The sequence below is a fragment of the Oncorhynchus clarkii genome, chromosome 10 (genome assembly GCF_045791955.1).
Source record: "Oncorhynchus clarkii lewisi isolate Uvic-CL-2024 chromosome 10, UVic_Ocla_1.0, whole genome shotgun sequence".
NCBI lineage: Eukaryota > Metazoa > Chordata > Actinopteri > Salmoniformes > Salmonidae > Oncorhynchus > Oncorhynchus clarkii.
The window spans coordinates 35107445-35127963 of record NC_092156.1 but is presented as its reverse complement, the minus strand read 5'-3'; the positions used below and the strand labels follow the sequence as shown (position 1 = coordinate 35127963).

General features: G+C 42.2%; 2 protein-coding genes across 5 annotated transcripts; both read left to right on the top strand.

The window, feature by feature from the left end:
* The first annotated feature begins 8250 nt into the window (after window positions 1-8250).
* On the top strand, window positions 8251-13601 carry LOC139419524 (FH2 domain-containing protein 1-like). The gene is made up of 11 exons (XM_071169485.1): window positions 8251-8711; window positions 8907-8968; window positions 9079-9181; window positions 9295-9380; window positions 9567-9667; window positions 9805-9875; window positions 10038-10145; window positions 10265-10335; window positions 10598-10715; window positions 11061-11225; window positions 11408-13601. Exons 1-11 carry the CDS (start codon window positions 8310-8312, stop codon window positions 13076-13078), a joined length of 2958 nt encoding a protein of 985 aa, XP_071025586.1. The 5' UTR covers window positions 8251-8309; the 3' UTR covers window positions 13079-13601.
* A 125-nt stretch (window positions 13602-13726) lies between these two features.
* LOC139418347 (rho-related GTP-binding protein RhoG-like) lies at window positions 13727-18421 on the top strand. 4 transcript variants are annotated; one of them, XM_071167732.1, is made up of 2 exons: window positions 13727-13901; window positions 14596-17645. In XM_071167732.1, exons 1-2 carry the CDS (start codon window positions 13796-13798, stop codon window positions 15201-15203), a joined length of 714 nt encoding a protein of 237 aa, XP_071023833.1. In that variant the 5' UTR covers window positions 13727-13795; the 3' UTR covers window positions 15204-17645. The 4 variants fall into 4 exon arrangements, with proteins under 4 accessions (XP_071023833.1, XP_071023834.1, XP_071023836.1 ...); XM_071167733.1 differs by having other exon boundaries at window positions 13755-13980; window positions 14596-18421; XM_071167735.1 differs by having other exon boundaries at window positions 13862-13980; window positions 14605-17638.
* The last annotated feature ends 2098 nt before the right edge of the window (window positions 18422-20519 follow it).

Genomic DNA, 20519 nt, shown 5'->3' with positions numbered 1-20519 from the left:
AATTGGAGGTGTACCTGTGGATGTATTTCAAGGCCTACCTTCAAACTCATTGCCTCTTTGCTTGACATCATGGGAAAATCAAAAGAAATCAGCCAAGACTTTTGAAAAACAATTGTAGACCTCCACATGTATGGTTCATCCTTGGGAGCAATTTCCAAATGCCTGAAGGTACCACGTTCATCTGTACAAACAATAGTACGCAAGTATAAACACCATTGGACCACGCTGCCATCATACCGCTCAGGAAGGAGACGTGTTCTGTCTCCTAGAGATGAATGTACTTTGGTGTGAAAAGTGCAAATCAATCCCAGAACAACAGCAAAGGACCTTGTGAAGATGCTGGAGGAAACAGGTACAAAAGTATATATATCCACAGTAAAACAAGTCCTATATCGACATAACCTGAAAGGCCGCTCAGCAAGGAAGAAGCCACTGCTCCAAAGCCGTCATAAAAAAAGCCAGACTACGGTTTGCAACTGCACATGGGGACAAAGATCGTACTTTTTGGAGAAATGTCCTCTGTCTGCAACAAAAATAGAACTGTTTGGCAATAATGACCATTGTTATGTTTGGAGGAAAAAGGGGGAGGCTTGCAAGCCGAAGAACACCATCCCAACCGTGAAGCACGGGGGTGGCAGCATCATGGTGTGGGGGTGCTTTGCTGCAGGAGGGGCCGGTGCACTTTACAAAATAGATGGCATCATGAGGAATTAAAATTATGTGGATATATTGAAGCAACATCTCAAGACATCAGTCAGGAAGTTAAAGCTTGGTCGCAAATGGGTCTTCCAAATGGACAATGACCCAAAGCATACTTCCAAAGTCGTGGCAAAATGGCTTAAGGACAACGAAGTCAAGGTATTGGAGTTGCCATCACAAAGCCCTGACCTCCTATAGAAAATTTGTGGGCAGAACTGAAAAAGTGTTTGCGAGCAAGGAGTTCTACAAACCTGACTCAGTGGGAAGCTTGTGGAAGGCTACCCAAAACTTTTGACCCAAGTTAAACAATTTCAAGGCAGTGCTACCGAATACTAATTGAGTGTATGTAAACTTCTGACCCACTGGGAATGTGATGAAAGAAATTAAAGCTGAAATAAATAATTCTCTCTACTATTATTCAGACATTTCACATTCTGAAAATAAAGTGGTGATCTTAACTGACCTAAGACAGGAATTGTGAAAAACTGAGTTTAAATTTATTTGGCTAAGCTGTATGTAAACTTCCAACTTCAACTGTAGATATGATACATAACAGTGGATAGGTGTGCCGGTATGTATAATGACTACGATTAAAACAAACAGGAAATCGTGATAAATCTGGCCGTGTCCTCCTCGCTGTCAGTGGGAACGTCCATCAAGACCTGAGGATATATTTTGCTGCTTGTGCTTTTCTACACCACTAGATGGTGGTGGTGGTGATGTTGTTGCCTCCATGAGAGAAACCAGGCTGTCTGGCCCCTTCTCAGGCCCATCATGTAGAAGTGTAGCTCACAGCTCTGAGCGGATGTTAGACATGTATTCCTGTCTGAGGGGATGTTAGACGTGTATTCCAGTCTGAGAGGATGTTAGACGTGTATTCCAGTCTGAGCGGATGTTAGACATGTATTCTAGTCTGAGGGGATGTTAGACGTGTATTCCTGTCTGAGGGGATGTTAGACATGTATTCCAGTCTGAGGGGATGTTAGACATGTATTCCAGTCTGAGGGGATGTTAGACATGTATTCCAGTCTGAGGAGATGTCAGACATGTATTCCAGTCTGAGCGGATGTTAGACATGTATTCCAGTCTGAGCGGATGTTAGACATGTATTCCAGTCTGAGGGGATGTTAGACATGTATTCCAGTCTGATGGGATGTTAGACATGTATTCCAGTCTGAGGGGATGTTAGACATGTATTCCAGTCTGAGCGGATGTTAGACATGTATTCCAGTCTGAGCGGATGTTAGACATGTATTCCAGTCTGAGGGGATGTTAGACATGTATTCCAGTCTGAGGGGATGTTAGACATGTATTCCCGTCAAAGCCCTATTTGATATCAAACATCTATTCTGAATTTTCACTGTACATTCAACTCAAAGAGACTACAGTGCCTGGATAAGGTTGTGGTATCTGACAGGAGAAAGACAATGTTTCCTCGGTACTGCAAAGGTTGACGTAGGACTCCTGGCCCAGTCATAATTTTGGCAGGAAGAATGGCCCATCATCTGATGAATGTGTTTGTACAATAATATCAGGATTTCTGGTCTGTGTTACTCAGTCCATCTAGTCAACAATAGCTACGTTGGGTAAATAATTCAATCTAATAGAGTTTTACAGTGACCACAAAACAGTGTAATGCAGCTCTGCTGGTAAACACCATAGATGAATGATTAAAACAACTTTAGAGATAATTAAATCCAATAGCTTTGAGGAATATGACTGTTAGATGAGTAAGATGTTTTTATTGCCATGTACACCGGATAGGTGCAGTTAAAAGTGTTGTTTTACCATACTACAGTTTTGTGTGTGTGTGTGTGTGTGTGTGTGTGTGTGTGTGTGTGTGTGTGTGTGTGTGTGTGTGTGTGTGTGTGTGTGTGTGTGTGTGTGTGTGTGTGAGTGTGAGTGAGAGAGAGAGAGAGAGACTCCAATACCTTGACTTCGTTGTCCTTAAGCCATTTTGCCACAACTTTAGAAGTATGCTTGGGGTCATTGTCCATTTGGAAGACCCATTTGTGACCAAGCTTTAACTTCCTGACTGATGTCTTGAGATGTTGCTTCAATATATCCACATAATTTTAATTCCTCATGATGCCATATATTTTGTGAAGTGTAGCAGTCCCTCATGCAGCAAAGCATCCCCACAACAGGATGCTGCCATCCCCGTGCTTCACGGTTGGGATGATGTTCTTCGGCTTGCAAACCTCCCCCTTTTTCCTCCAAACATAATGAAGGTTATAATGGCAAAATAGTTATATTTTTGTTTCATCAGACCAGAGGACATTTCTCCAAAAAGTACGATCTTTGTCCCCATGTGCAGTTGCAAACCATAGTCTGGCTTTTTTATGGCGGTTTTGGAGCAGTGGCTTCTTCCTTGCTGAGCGGCCTTTCAGGTTATGTCGATATAGATCTTGTTTTACAGTGGATGTAGATACTTTTGTACCTGTTTCCTCCAGCATCTTCAAAAGGTCCTTTGCTGTTGTTCTGGGATTGATTTGCACTTTTCACACCAAAGTACATTCATCTCTAGGAGATAGAACGCATCTCCTTCCTGAGCGGTATGATGGCTGTGTGGTCCCATGGTGTTTATACTTGTGTACTATTGTTTGTACAGATGAACGTGGTACCTTCAGGCGTTTGGAAATTGCTCCCAAGGATGAACCAGACTGAAAACCAGGTTGAAAAACAAGTTTTAATGACTCCAACCTAAGTGTATGTAAACATCTGTCTTCAACTGTATATGGTTTACCCATGTTGATTTGTTTTCAAATTCTTTGTGGGTCTGTGTGATCTGTGGGAAATATGTGTCTCTAATATGGTCATACCTTTGGTAGTAGGTTAGGAAAGTGCAGTTCAGTTTCCACCTCATTTTGTGGGCAGTGGGCACATAGCCTTTCTTCTCTCATGAGCCAGGTCTGCCTATACTGTAGCAAGGCTATGCTGACTGAGTCTGTTTATAGTCAAGGATGTTCTACTGTGCAATCTCTGTTTAGGGACAGATAGCATTCCAGTTTGCTCAGTTTTTTTAGTTGATTCTTTCCAGTGTGTCAAATAGTTATCTTTTTTTTCTCATATTTTGGTTGGATCTAATTGTGTTGCTTTCCTGGAGCCCTGTGGGGTCTGTCTGTGTTTGTGAACAAAGCCTGAGAACCAGCTGGCTGAGGGGAATCTTCTCTAGGTTAATCTCTCTGTAGGTGTGGGCTTTGTGGTGGAATGTGTGGGCATCGTTTCCTTTTAAGTGGTTGTAGAATTGAACAACTATTTTATGGATTTTGATCATTAGCGGGTATAGTCCTAATTCTGACCTGCATACATTGTTTGGGGTTTTGCGTTGTACATGAAGGATATTTTTGAAGAATTCTGCAATGCGTGTCTCAATTGGGTGTTTATCCCCTTTTGTGAATTATTGGTTGGTGAGTGGACCCCAGACCCACAACCATAGAGAGCAATCGGTTCTATAACTGATTTATCCTAATTGGGATGTTGAGTTTTATGTTCCTTTTGGTGGCACAGAACGCCCTTCTCGCCTTGTCTCTTAGATTGTTCACAGCCTTGAGGAAGTTACCTGTGGTCTCTTTCTCCCTCTCTCTCTCTCTCTCTCTCTCTCTCTCTCTCTCTCTCTCTCTCGCTCTCTCTCGCTCGCTCTCTCTCTCTCTCTGCCAGGAGAAATAGCTTGTCAGACCAAACAGTCTCTGCTTAAGGAATCCTTCCCAATTTGTCCTACTCTTCATCCAATCAAATAATCTATGCCAGGGCTTTTTCAACAGTTGGGTCATCCACTGGTCTTTCCCTGGCTATGTGACTTTTGGAGAGCAACATTGGGTTTTGAGTTTTAATACTTCATACCACTATTTGGGATTTTGATAGGGTTTCTCTGAATATGTTAATGTTCATAATTATAGTTCAATAGATTTGAACAATGCATCCTAATATCACCTGTATGTAGATCCGCCTTGCCATCGCTTTCAAATCTTTGCTCCTTAGTGGAAAACATCATTATCTACAGCCAATCTTTGCTCCTGTGATTCTATCAAAACCTTCTTACAGGAGATGCCACCTCCACCAAACCAAAACAACTGACATTCTTACCACCACAGTTCAATGTGTATCAAGTCTTTAATATGATTACTGGGCAAGAGGTTTCTTTACCTATCACCTGAAAGGGTTAAGTTAAACTTTTTCTCAATTATATCAGTATTGTCCTGCGCTCCACAGATACTTGAAGGTCTTATTGTGTTTATAATAAACCAATAGCTGACATTCACCTCAAATGATTTGGAGATAGACCTGGAAGGATAAGGTACTGCTTTGATTTGGTTGAATCCCGATCCGTCATGTAGTCTGTCCTGAGTTCAACCTCAGTCATGAGTGATGCATTGTCACATGCATAACACATGACTTATCCTACAGAGAATGCTTTGGAGAAGGCAGGGAGCAAAGGCCAGGAGAGACTACTATCTATTTATCCCAGTCTCCTGTTTGTCTCTTGGTCATTAAGGACATGAGAGAAGGTATTTGGGAAGAATGTGTTCTATATCTTTTATGGACATTAAGTACTTTTAGAAACCACTCTTGTGGTCCCTGTACAAAACAAATGGGGCAATTAGGTCAGAGATCAATCCAGAAATTACATCCTTTAATCAAGATGAAAGTTTCTCTGTACCGAATGTTTATATTATTTAGTGTATTTCATGTTTTCAAAAAAGCTCTCTTTCCTCATTTCTTTCCCTGCCATGATAAGTTACTGGGATGTTCCCAGGAACCTAAATAATAAGGGGTTACAGAGTATTGACTAATCAAAACTGTGCCATGTGGGCACGCCCCATTTGGGCACAATAAAACCCCTCCATCAGTCCCCCTTCACAACACAGCGTAGATCCCAGATCTCAGCAGGCTCTGGGTTATAAAGTCATGTCTCCTGGAGATTGTTTAGCCCTGCCCTTGTTTCTATTATACAGCACAGAGGCATTTCCTTGAATTCTGTGCCAGGAGTGCTAATGCCTAAGTATTTGAATTAAGAGGGTTGCTTCCTGAGCTGGTTTACTCTGGCTATGTGAAAGGAGGGGGTCTGAGGTATGGAAGGAGATTTCAATCATGGAGCTTTCTTATTTTGCTTTTGTAAATATCTGGCTAGAAGGAAGTCAGGGAGTGGGAAGCTGTGTATTATGTCTAGAACACTTTCACAGTGAGAAATCAGTCCAGTACATAGATTTCAAACATGACGTCCACAGAGTCATTTTCTTGTCCAGTCCAGCCCGGCCTTCATTTCAGCGTCCACAGACGTCCGGTCCAGACATGATTCGGTACCGTCCGGACCGGCCTTGTTTTGGCCAAAACATAGACGTCTATATTTGGTTCAGATTTGGTCCGGACGGGCCCCCAGAAAACGGCTATGATTGGTTCAGATTTTATCCAAGTTTGGACAGCACAGTACAGTAGAGAACAGCATAGTACAGTACAGTTAAGTATAGTAAAGACAAGTAGAGTATAGTTCAATACAGTAGAGTAGGGTACAGTATAATGCTCTGTATTGTACTGTACTGTACCCTACTGTACTCTATAGTACTTTACTTGCCTAGCAAGTGTTCATTTTTAAAATGACATTTTGGTCATTTAGCAGATGCTGTTATCCAGAGCAAATGACAGTCAGTGCTAAACCACATCAAATCAAATCACATTTCATTTGTCACATTACAGTGAAATGCTTACTTACAAGCCCTTAACCAACAATGCAGTTTCAAGAAAAATAAGTGTTAGGTAATAAATAGATAAGTAAAAAATAACAAATAACAAATAGTCAAAGAGCAGCAGTAAAATAAAGTAGTGAGGCTATATACAACGGTACAGAGTCAATGTGCACAGGTTAGTCGAGGTAATTGAGGCAATATGTACATGTAGGTAGAGTCACATGTATCACAGTCAAATCAAGAAAAACGTGTCTGTAATTGTTACTGAGAAAGTTATTATAGTTGAAGTGTTCTATTGGTTTTTTCTGTTGAACATGATCACTGCTAGTTTAAAGCTTTTGGAAAAGCTAACATAATGGCATGTGACAGATGGGAGTAATCATAAATGTTACACACTGCAATCTTCAGTTGGCTCCATTTTCCATTTTTGGAAGGTGATATAATGTTTTCTTCCTTGAAACGCAGATACAAGTGAATTCATGTACGGTTGAAATTCGGCCATAGAAACAATGACCTTTAAAATACTTTATCAGACTCTGGAAAAGATGTCAATTGTAATTTTGCTCACTGGGCTGTCATGAAAGCTATCTGAGGTCAGCTCCATTTCAATGGTCTACTACACAGTATCAGGCCACTTGAAGGAATCCACTGCTCATTGCCTCATAACATTTATATGACAGGTGCTTAATATTGGAAATACCATTAATATTATGAGCAATGTATTTGTGAGTTATAAGATGTACTGCCCAGTGCCTATCCATATCCGATTCCTTCTCCTTTGGCGACTGCACAGGCAAGAATATATTTACGTTAAAGTGTTTTACTGCTTCTCGGGTGATTGATTTAAACTTTGAGAGGTTCAAGATAGTGCAATTGTCAGAAGTTGATTTGGTTTAGAAGATAAGAAGAACTCCAAGCTCAGCGGTGTGTCATACTCAGTGATGGGAAGGGGTAGCCTCATTTACGTCAGTGCGTCTGGTTCTGGCGCTTGGACAGTCCGAAAATGTTAAAGCTTTCCTGGAGCAACACGGCATATCTGCGCACGTATGTGAATGTAAATATGTTTACGATGGAGATATGTATTATTGGTCTAGAAACGAGCACTTCTAAAAGTAGTACACATCAAAGTAAATAGTGGAATGACATCGCTGGAGGCAACACTGAACGGCAGCCCAAAAAATGTAAATTGAATTGCTCTATTACACATTAGGCTATATATTCAATAATGTCGGTTAATGAAATGGGGAACTGATATCAGGTGCTTAGAGATATAGTGACAATGTATTTGTTATGGTGAGTGTTATGAGAATATATTAGCATGACATTTATTTTTAGCACGATAGGCTATTTTATTATTGCGATATAATTCGTGACAACCAGTCTGAAAAGTTTCCATTTGAAATGTTATTCTAATAGTAGGTTAATATGTAGCCCAACCGGCCGGCAGATTGCGCTATTATTCATTTCAGTCGTTTGTCATCGCTTCATCTGCCGGCCGTTTGGGCTAGCTAATATGCTTGGGCTCATAAACGTGTTATTTGAGAATGCTCTTGTGGCGAGAGTTGCTTGCAAGAGGAAAATGTTGAAAAATGGGACTGTTATGTTTCCTACAATTATATTCATCCTGCAAAGTGTGTCACTGACAAATGTAGTAATTTCAAGGAGATATTTAAGCTTTTATATGTTTATTGTCTCTACATTTTACAGATGATTGAGTAGCTAGTTTGAAAGTTGTATTGTTGTAATTATGGCATAGTATACCATTATTATTCTATGTAACTCCTCTCTCCATTTTATAGACAGTTAGGCTGGCAACAACAACATCTCCACTAACTACATTCTTGTTCTAACTTCCATACAGATCTCTGGCCCTTCAATGAAGCTCCACTGCCTAACTCTTGTGACCCTAGAATAGAAGTGACCTACATGGATCACCTGTCTGAGCTGACATCACTCTCTCCCCCCACATCCATGTCCTCTCCACCTCCTCCAAACATGTCTCACACACCACACCCAACCATGTCTCCCCCACCTCCCCCTGCCATCTCCCCACCACCCCCACCTCCTCCACTGCCCGGTGGCCTCCAGAACAGTCGGGATGTCCTGCAACGGTCCAAGTTACGCAACCTGAACTGGGACCTCATTCCGAAGGAGAAGGTAGAGGGCCGTCAGAGTGTCTGGAACAGTCCAGATGAGTTCCACTTCGACCTGAGCTCGTTGGACGAGCTGTTTGGACAACAGAAGAGGTCTCGGCCCCCCAAGAAGGATGGCAGTTTACGGCATGGTCTCAGACCTATTGGCTCCCCTCTACGCAATGCACCTGAAAAGGTCAGTGGACTGGTTTCCATATGTAAATGCACAGTTTTAGGCATAATGTCTATTAGTCTTAATTGTAATGAAAAGTGTATTCCAGGTTGGTGCTATTACCATACTGTGGGTTGTTTCCTTAGAGAATGATTGGGGTGTGGCTGTATGCTGATTGTTGTTCTGACTGGTATTTTCTGTTTCTGTCTAACCCTGTAGGTATCACTTCTGGTCGGGAAGCGCAGTATGAATGTGGGAATTTTCCTCCGGCAGTTCAAGAGGTGGGAGAGATATTTTAAGCCCACTTTAATCAGGTTTTCATAATAATGTCACTATCAGATAAATGTTTAATGTCATCCGTGGCAACTCATTATAACTCATGTCTTCACAGTGCAGTCAGGGAGATAGTGGAGGACATCAGGGAGGGTAATGGGCAGCACTATGGGAGTGAGATGCTCAGTGAACTGTGCAAAATGCTGCCTGAGACTGAGGAGGTACTGTGGAGTTCGGTCTGTCTCTCCATATCATCTGGCTCTATTTAGTGGTCTTTATATCTTCATTGTTTTTCCGTCCTACAGTGTACTAACTCATGTGTCCTGTTCTGTAGGAGAGGCGTCTGAGGGCATACCGGGGAGAGCGTAGCCATCTTGAAGACCCTGACCTCTTCATGCTCCTACTAGTGGAGGTGCCCAGGTGATTAAACTTATTGTTGGTGTTTAGTCATCACCTTTCTCCTACCAAAAGACAATGCTATCGAATCCTCCTTATCTAATTTCTCTTCTTGTCTTTTGCATCCCCTCAACTTGTCGCCATTTTCTCTCATTTAAGCTGTTTAAAATGTGGGTTTTCCGATACTCTCCTGTTATTTTTCTTGGTCAGTTATCGCTTGCGTCTGGATGCCATGATCCTGCAGCAGGAGTTTGACCCAGCCTTATCTTCTCTGTGTGTGTCAGCACGCTGCTTGGTGTCTGCAGCCACAGGTGAGAAAACAGCAGAGTGATTAAAATGTGTTTTTCCCAGATCCCTGAACTTTTTTTGTGAGATTTCTTCGACTTTTATGTTGATTTATCTTAGTGACATACTATAAATTACTATCCCATCTATCTCTATTTCTTAGAGCTTTTGAGCTGCCCAGAGTTGCACTCCATCCTACGGCTGGTCCTGAGGGCAGGAAATTACATGAATGCCGTGAGTCGCAGTCACCTGGCACCTAGACAGCCAGTGCAGCCAGACAGGCTGATTGGTTGATTTATTGACAACCAATATTCTACATTTTTTTCCAAATGTGTTGAGTGCATGAGTATGAATAAGTTATCTGATCTTGTCACACCTTCTGACCTTAAACAACAGGGAGGTTACGCAGGCAATGCTGCTGGGTTCCGCATCGCCTCTCTGCTCAAGCTAGCTGACACCAAAGCCAACAAACCAGGCATGAACCTGCTGCATTATGTGGCCATGGTAAAAATCTAATCAATATTTCACAAATGGATGTTAAATACTTTTCCCAACACTCCTACTACTAGTTCTACTTGGGTCTCACAGAAAGAAAATAATACAATATGTCTGTCCTCTCTCAGGAAGCCGTTAGGAAAGACCCAACCCTGCTGTCCTTTCCCCTCAAGTTGAGCCATGTGGGTCTCGCCTCCCGGTCAGTGACACACTTAGGATGTTATGAGTGCTTCATGACAAGTTGCTGACGTAGTTCTCACATGCTTGAAAAAGAAAAGAAGCAGCATTATATACAATTTTGTTTTTGCATGTTTTGGGGGTTTACCCAAGTACTCAATGATGTTGATTGATTGATTGAGTCATTCTTCCATTCATTCATTCATTCAGTCCATTGTTAATAACAATGTTAGGTCCCTTTAAATCAGACTAATCTCACCTTACTGTTCTCTCTCACCCATCAGACTGTCTGTGGATGTGGTGCAAGGGGATCTGTCTCAGCTGTGCAGCAGACTAACTGGACTAGAGAGGAGAATTCAGACGGAACCTGTTCTCCAACAGCAAATCAAATACTTCCTCCAGGTAAGTGCTTCCTGTAAAATACGTGTCTGTGGGTTTTTGCTCCTCCCTTGTACTTGATTGATGAATTAAGGTCACTAATTAGTAAATAACTCCCCTCACCTGGTTGTCTAGGTCGTAATTAAAAGGATAAACCAAAAAACATGCAGACACTAGGCCCTGCATGGAATGAGTTTGACACTCCTGCTATAAAATAATGAATAATATGTCAAAATAAGACCACAAGACTGCCCCTTAAATGTTTCATAAAGGACCTTACCATTTGAAAGTACATTTATGGTAATTTGGACTAACAATCATAAGTTGTGAAAGGTGGTTTGCAAGACTTTTGTTGTGGTCTGTTGTCAGAGCGCTGAGGGGAGGCTGGAGGAGGCAGAGGTGGAGGTGGAGGCTCTACTGCAGGCCCAACAGGACCTGTTGGACTTCTTCTGTGAGGATGATGTCACATTCAAGCTGGAGGAGGCCTGCAGCATCTTTTACTCCTTCAACATTCGCTTTCAGAAAGCTGTAGAGGTCAGCACCTAAGCAGCATCTGTTGGTGTTCAACCATGTTTTCATTTCTCCCATTGATATGAATTAATATTTGTTTGCTACAATAATGTGTACTGGTTGGCAAGACCTCCATTGATGCACTTTTATTTGCTCTAAATGATTCTGTTCATTTTAATTTGATAACTCTTCTGATTTTGTTTCAGGAGAATGCAAAGAGGGAGCTTCAGGAACAGAAGCGAGCAGAGAGAGAGAGGCTGGAGAGGGACCGGGATGGGACGGTGAGACGTCGCTCCATAGCCACCTGTTCAGCCCTGGAGGTGGGACTCAGGGACACCCAGCAAGAAGACCTGGAGAGCACTCTGGAGAGGAGCCTCTACCACACCTGGCAGAGCCGCCACAACGTGCGAAGCCCAGACAGCCGACTACGTGCCATGAGCCCAACCTTACACAACTTACTGGAGAACATCAATGATGATGATACTACAGAATCATGTGACACACCACCACCAACCCTTGCTCACTCACCACCCCCACCCAAGACAAAGCATCAGCAGACTGTGTCTGCTCCCCCCTCTAACCCCACAAACATTATGTCAGCCAAGCCTGCCAAGGAGACCACCCCTCCAGTGGACAGCCCACAGTCACCTCTGGAGAGTGCCGATCTGCTGAAGCATGTAGCATCCAAAGTGGTGAACCAGCAGTGCAGTCTACAAGAAATGTCTGACCCAGAGAAACAGCATGACACAGCCTCTGCCCAACCCACCACCAAGGGACAGTCACAGAAGCCTGGGGAATGGGAGCGTCTGTATTCATGCATGGGAGACACAGTAGTGTGTCACACTCTTGTGACTGGCCTATGCTCCTATAAGAACCTGAGCCCAACACAGCCCTGGGAGGAGCCCACGGAAGGATCCCACTGCTTCTTACGGTTGAGGGACAAGCAGGTCAGAGCGGCATCACCCCAGGTCCACAAAGCGGCAGCAGCCCAGGTCCACAAAGCGGCAGCAGCCCAGGTCCACAAAGCGGCAGCACCCCAGGTCCAGGGGGACAACGTGCAGAACAAAAAGGTGCGCACACCAGCTTCTGGGCTGCAGAGAACTATACCCAGGAGTAGGGCTTCCACACCCTCCACAAGCCCCACTTCCACCCTTTCCTCTACTGCCTCTGCCATCCCCACTCCCACAGCCTCGGCCATTCCCAAAATGCAAGGCAGGTCAGAGGCAGCCTCCACATGGTCCTCACGTCTCCCTCTCAGGAACTCAGTGCGTTCCCCAACTCCAATCACTTACAGAGATCATTCTGAGGTCAGACCGGAAGGGATTGTTAGGGGAAAAATGCAATCTCTGAATGAGCAGACCAAAAAAAAGCATCCTCTTCGTCGACTACTAGAAAAAGCCAAACCAAATGAGAAGGAGAGAGAGAAGATAAAGAAGGAAAGAGAGCTGGAGAGTGAAAGAGAGAGGGAGAGGGAGGGAGTGAGAAAGGAGAGGGAAAGTGAGAAGGAGAAGAAAAGAGTGAAAGAGAGGGAGAAGGTCAAGGAGAAGGAGAAGGAGAGGAAGATGGCGAAGGAGAAGGTGCAGATGAAAACTAAGCTAAAGGGGAAAGAGAAGGAAGTCAAAGGGGAGCCAGTGATGGAGTCAGCTCTGTGTGTGTCAAAGCAGCTGCCCCTGCACCCTGACTTTCATACCTCTCTGCCTCGCCGTGCCCTTCAGGCCTCGGTGACCACCAGTGCCAAGGTCATACGCTGTGCCCTCATGGCCGCTGCGGCTGTGAATAAGGACAGGAGCAGCCAGTCTGCAGTCTCAAAGACCACAGTTATAAAGCTGCCTGGCCCCAGGTCAAAGCTCCCAATTCCACTATCCATGTGGAAGTGAGTCTGCCCACACCCACCTAGACATACATAAAAACCCTCAGATCTGATATGGAGAGATGCCAATAGGGAATCAAGAATAGTACCTTTATTTTTGATATCACACCTCATTGGCTTTAGCTAGGTAATCAGGCATCTTTTTAGAAATGACTTTGTACTGAAAGTGTGATAAATATTATAAGGTAGGTAATAAAATAACTCAATAATGTGGAATAACGAAAGTAGGCAAAGGAAAGGAAAAATAAGGTATGGATATGGTGGTATACAGGAAGTTGTACTTAGGGTTGTTCAACAAGATACTTGAATATGGAGTGATAGAGAGGGAATGGGCGAAGAGGGGATAAACAGAGAAGGATCTGGTCAGGAATAAGACCCACTTTGATGAGTATTGAAGTTCTCCATATTTCAAATGAGAGATGGAGTGGTGGGGTGCTTGGAGGTGACTGCATCATTGAAGATGCATTGAGAGTGTATTTACATTTCTGTGTCCCAACTATACACAAAACAATAAAAACAGTGATCTTTCAGTTGTGTTTAAATTGTGTGGCTTTTGTTAAATAAGTGTGACCAACTCACTTCTCCACTACTGTATTGTAGCAGCTAGCGACTACAACAACCAGAATAAAATACTATTTGGGCAAGAATACCTGCTACAACGAAAGGAGGGTGCCCCCATTATTGTTTTTTGTGAACAAATGTGCAATGCACTTTCCAAACTGAGATGCAGCAATACGAAGCGTCGAGTCTGCCGGGAAACCACAAGAAGAAGAAGAAGAAGAAGGAGGAGGAGGAGGAGGAGGAGGATGAGGGCGCGAGTCAAAGAAGCGGTGGGGCAATATATCAAGATAACCTGACTTTCAGCTCAGTTAGCCAATGGGACATTTCAACATCCCTTTTAAATACACTGTGAGTTATATTCTTCATTGAACCTGGTTAAAGATTATTTCCCAAAAGTTATTTGTGTTCTCGGCCAATTTTACAAAGGAAATTGGCGTTCGCGTGTAGCGGTGGCTAGCGTGCACTAACGCCAGCTAAAGTTCACAGCTAGCTACGGAAACACAAGCGCGTGCTAAGTGGCTAACTAGCTAGCTGGCTCAAGGTTCTATCGACGTTTTTCCTGGCGGATAGCTAACTAAATCCCTGGGCTGTACTGCCTGTACATAACCGTTCTATTTTCATTCAATAATACTAGTATGTTTGTGTACTTAGTTAGCTATGTAACTAACTTTAGTGCAACCTTTGTAGTTAACGAGAAATTGTTCGCTAGCTTGTTTGTTAACAAGCAAAAGAAGCTAACTAATGTTTTTCTATCAGTTTGTGTAATGTATTTAACTGTCTTATTTCTAATGTTCTCGTTTTGACTTTGTATTGGTAAGCCCTGTCTGCCTCTTTCCATTGAGGACCACATAAAAAAAATAGGTGTTGCAAAAACATGTGTTCTCCTCTAAAATCAATGACTACTCATTTATGATCAGCATTTTATGGTCATGTGGCTCTCTCTCATATTGCCCCTTGTTTCAGGAACCCTAGTGGCCAGTGTGGATGAAGGAAGCATGCAGACCATAAAGTGTGTGGTGGTGGGCGATGGTGCCGTGGGTAAGACTTGCCTTCTAATCTCCTACACAACAAACGCCTTCCCGGAGGAGTACATCCCCACCGTGTTCGACAACTACAGTGCCCAGATAAGTGTGGATGGCCGCGCCATCAGCCTCAACCTGTGGGACACGGCTGGCCAGGAGGAGTACGACCGCCTGCGCACCCTCTCCTACCCCCAGACCAATGTCTTCATCATCTGTTTCTCCATCGGCAGCCCCTCCTCTCATGCCAACGTACGACACAAGTGGCACCCAGAGGTATCCCACCACTGTCCTGGAGTTCCAGTGCTGCTGGTGGGCACCAAGAAGGATCTGCGTGGAGATGTGGAGGCGGTGAAGAAGTTGAAGGAGCACGGCCTGGCCCCCACCAACCAACAGCAGGGTAATGCCTTAGCCAAGCAGATCGGTGCCGTCAAATACCTGGAGTGCTCAGCTCTGATGCAGGACGGTGTGAGGGAGGTGTTTGAAGAGGCAGTGCGAGCTGTGCTCTACCCCGTAACCAAGAAAAATGGCAAGAAGTGTGTTGTGTTATAACTATGTGCCTAGACTGTAGGGGGACTGGGGGAAGAGACTAACGATTGGCGCTGCCATTTTGGCTCCCAATATGCCTTCCACGTTCTAACCCTCGCCACTTGTTAACATTGCCTGGCTTCAATATTAATTGGTTGTTTGTCAAGAGGTCCTCTCCACTAAGATGTGGTTTTAATTGATGCCAACAGCCTTCCTATGGATTTTTTTGTATCTCTGAATTCAAAACTACAGTGACGATGCTGAGGGATTTCAATGGTGCCTTCTCAGCAACTTGCTGCCATGTCCTCACTGGCTGTATGTTTAAGAAGATTACAATTGATTTGACACCTTTGCTTTTCTCCTTCATCAGGCCAGTCTTGTAATGTGTTGATCTTTTTCTGTGAACTTTGCCCTTGTTTTCATCTGATGTGATTTACAGGAATGTTGTGTCAATCAGTAGCCACTGTTAAACATTATGTTCATTCCTCTGTGCCATTACAGTAATAGTTGTAGTGTGGATTGTCAATAAGATAGTTTCCCTTTAACGTGGTTCATAAGCCAGGGTCACATGATATCTGCCGAACTAGCCTTGCTGGTATGAGACAAGCACGGGTGTATGTATGACACTGTCACCCTGAACACATGCACACTTTGATTAGAACAGTCTGTCTCCTATTGCTCTGTTACACACTCTCTTACTCTGTAAAACCATGAGCTTGCCATTCTGCTTTGTCAAAACAAAGTCCTGATTGTGTCAGAGTGAATACAGATTTGGGTAGCTGCTAAGTAAACAGATGCCCTAAAGATTGTTATTTTTGTATTGCTGGTGGGAAAAGTCAGGAAGCAATAATTTGAGTGTTTAGTGATTAACACCCCCCCCCCCCCCCAAAGTCTAACTCGCTGTCAGCTGACCTGCTTATGGGTAGTCTTTTATTTTTTGTCTGAAGGCAAACAGAAACCACAAGTAAACTACATTCTATGTTCTATTGTAACTCATTGAAATCGGTGCTGAATAATGCTACACATTAGGATGTCATAAAAGTTGTTTAGTGTTACTGGCCTCATTGAGGAACGCGTGTTGAAGGTACCACATATCAGCAGTTATGCTGCTTATTCCTGGCTAACTGTTAACTTATCTAAGTGTAATGGCAAGTATGTATGGCTAATACTGCAACAGGAGCGGCAATCCTAACAGTTACTTTTGCTGCATGAACATGCTTGTTGGAGAGTGGAAGGCATAGGCCTACATTTTTACCCAAACTACCCTAGCAGGATTTTTTTCATTGTCTGGTGGTATTATTGGTATGAATATTTCTGTCGTTTGCCTCGTCCCTTTGTTATGGCATATGGGATCTGTAATGAGTTGATGTGCAGCTTCTGTAATTAAGAGCCACAGGGTCAGCTGGTTTTTCCCATCAGACCAAATTCAATTTAGTGGTGTGAAGTATTGCATTTTAGGTATAATTCATAGAAATTTGCTGACTGGACAATACATGTGGTGGAAACCTGCAGAGTCTAGCACTTGAGAACTGAAGTTGCGCTTCCTCTGTGTGGAAGTCTTTGCCTTCTCAAACAGATGGAATTAATTCTACCCCAACACTGACTGATAACATATTGGTTCTGGTGGAATGTAATAGTTTTTTTTAACCAGAAACCTGCTATGAAATGTACATCTAATTGCCAAAATAAAGGAAACACTTGAGTAAATTAGGAATAAAAGTATATTGAAAGCAGGTTCTGCCACACAGGTGTGATTCCTGAGTTTATTAAGCAATAAACATCCCATCATGCTTAAAGCCATGTGTAAAAATGCCCAGTTGCCTGTTATTTTGGCAACCATGGCTAGAAGAGATCTGTTACTTTGAAAGAGGGGTCTCAAATGAGCATGGGGGTTTAAAGGATATGTGTGTGTGTGTGTGTGTGTGTGTGTGTGTGTGTCAGTCACCAGATCGCAACCCAATTGAACACATGGGAGATACTGGAGCGGTGCCTGAGACTGCATTTTCCACCACCATCAACGAAACACCAAATTATGGAATTTCTCATGTAAGAATGGTGTCCAATAGATTTCCAGACACTTGTATAATCTATGCCATGCTGTTCTGGTGGTACATTGTGTCCCAACGCCCTATTTAGGCATTTTATGTTGGTGTTTCCTTTATGTTGGCAGAGACCTGTATAACAGGTTATAATGGTTCAATTAAGTATTTTTAAGTAGGCCTACATATTCCCTTATTACTTTGGCGCTCAATTCCATTCTGTACTGCAGACTAAAGAGGCTTGGTTGTGGTATTTATGATCCAAGAGAGACATTTTGGTATTCATTTTATATTCCATTTAATTCCAGATACAAGTGTCATGGTCTTTACCTTTATGTGTAAAGACTCAACTTTATATATTTTTGATTCAATCCTTTTTTACAATAAGTCTGTGTGTACTGTACAATAAATATTTCAGATAAATGATTACCTTACGTTGTGTAGTTACCTTTACAAAGAATCACATGCATTACCTTTACAAATAATTACTTTGATAAGATGTTTACCCATTTTCTTTTAATTATATAAGCTTAGTAATAAAAGGCAATGTAAAAGAATGAAGAAATTGGTTGCACAATCTATTAATGCGTTGTCAGAGCAGTTGCATCAAGGAAACGTCACCTGGTAATAAAACATAGAAATAAATAAAAAATTGACCTCCTATACTTACAAATCACTGACAGGCTCGGTCGGACCTGTATGGTACAGTGAACCCAAACCATAGATTTGGCATTACCTAGACTTGCCCTTCTGCATACAGCCATCGTTTGAATCGGTTGCTGTTGGTCTATCAGTGTACAGATTTACTTCATGAAAAGGCACATTCTAGCATTAGGTAGTGCCAAAAACTCAAGTTTTACCTTCTTTAAAAAAAATCTCTACCTGAAAGGAATGACTTGGCATTGAAGTGCCTCAAAGGAGTGTGTGGTTTTTGACTCAAGCACTGTGGAAGTTGATTTGTGAGTTGTAATTTGAACTGCAACCAAACCCACTTGCATTACTAAATCAATGCAAAAGTTTACATTTGTGTGTATTTCATCTTTGTTCTGTATATAATGCCTTCAGAAAGTATTCACACCCCTTGACTTTTTCCACAGTTTGTTTTGTTACAGCCTGATTTTTTTTTAAATTGCCACTGGCCTACACACAATACCCCACAATGTCAAAGTGGAATTATGTTTTTTGAAATTTGTACAAAAAAAAGGTGAAAAGGTGAAATGTCTTGTGTCAATAAGTATTCTACACCTTTGTTATGGCAAGCCTAAATTAGTTCAGGAGTCAAGATTTACTTAAGTTACATAATAAGTTGCACAGACTCACTCTGTGTGCAATAGTATTGTTTAACATGATTTTTGAATGACTACCTCATCTCTGTACCCTACACATACAATTTTCTGTACAATCCCTCAGTCGAGCGGTGAATATCAAACACAGATTCAACCACAAAGACCAGGGAGGTTTTCCAATGCCTCGCAAAGAAGGGCACCTATTGGTAGATTTTTTTACATTTTTAAAACAGACATTGAAAATCCCTTTAGAGCATGGTGAAGTTATTAATTACACTTTTGATTGTGTTTCAATACACCCAGTCACTACAAAGATACAGGCGTACTTCCTAACTCAGTTGCCGGAGAAGGAGGAAACCAGTCAGGGATTTCACCATTGGGCCAATGGTGACTTTAAAACAGTTACAGAGTTTAATGGCTGTGATAGGAGAAAACTGAGGATGGATAAACAACATTGTAGTTACTCCACAATACTAACCTAAATGACAGAGTGAAAAGAATAAAGCCTGTACGTAATAAAAATATTCCAAAACATGCATCCTGTTTGCAACAAGGCACTAAAGTAATACTGCAAAACATATGGCAAAGCAATTCACTTTTTGTCGTGAATACAACGTGTTATTTTTGGGACAAATCCAATCCAACACATTACTGAGTACCACTCTCCATATTTCCAAGCATAGTGGTGGCTACATCATGTTATGGGTATGCTTGTAATAATTTTTCAGGATATAAAATACATGGAATGGAGCTAAGCACAGGCCAAATCCTAGAGGAAAACCTGGTTCAGTCTGATTTCCACCAGACACGGAGACGAATTCACCTTTCAGCAGGACAATAGCCTAAAACACAAGGCCAAATCTAGAGTTGTTTACCAAGAAGACAATGAATGTAACTTCGTTACAGTTTTGACTTAAATCTACTTGAAAATCTATGGCAAGACCTGAAAATGGCTATCTAGCAATGATCAACAACCATTTTGACAGAGCTTGAATAATTTTGAAAAGGAAAATGGGCAAATGTTGCACAATCCAGGTGTGGAAACCTATTAGAGATTTACTAAGAAAGACTCACAGCTGTAATCACTGCCAAAGGTGTTTCTACAAAGTATTGACTCAGGGGTGTGAATACTTAAGTAAATTAGATATTTCTGTATTAAATTGTCAATACATTTGGAAAAAATCCTACAAAAATGTTTTCAGTTTCTCATTATGGGGTATTGTGTGTAGCTGGGTGAGAAAACAATCTATTTAATCAATTATGAATTCTGGCTGTAACACAACAAAATGTAGAATAAGTCAAGGGGTATGAATACTTTCTGAAGGCACTGTATTTGAGGCACTACTGAATGATGAAAACCTCACCTCCGCAGATAAAATGATTAAATATGAGAATATACATATATACATATATTCATTTTCTATGAACAGGAGGAGCATTCAGCACCTCTATTGACAGAGCCAGCAAGGGGAAGTCACCAGATTTTTTTTTTTAAATAGCACTTTCAAGATAGTCTGTGACATTTTCAATATATTCTGTGATTTGTTTTACAGTTTGCTCAAAGCCCACAACAAAAGACAGAGAGAGTAGATGCGGTGCATTCTCATTGAACAATCTTACATCCTACCTTGCTGTTACACCACTGTAATGCTGGTAGCCTAGTGGTTAAGAGGTTGGGCCAGTTACCAAAAGGTTGCTGGTTTGAATTCCCTAGGTGAGAAATATGTCAATGTGCCCTTGAGCAAGGCATTTAACCCTAATTACCCCTGTAAGTCACTCTGGATAAGAGTGTCTGCTAAATGACAAAAATGTACACAAACATCTCATTGTCACTTTGCTTTGTGAGATGGGCATGGCTGACTGGGCTCTTGCCCTGGTGTTTGTCACACAGATTCTTAGTGGGAACAATATAATAAATGTTGCAAGACACTGTCATAAAGGCAGAGACACCTCAAGCCAAGGATGTTTGCTCTCTTTCTCAGATCAGTGAGCTTAGTTACTTCTTAAAGGCTAGG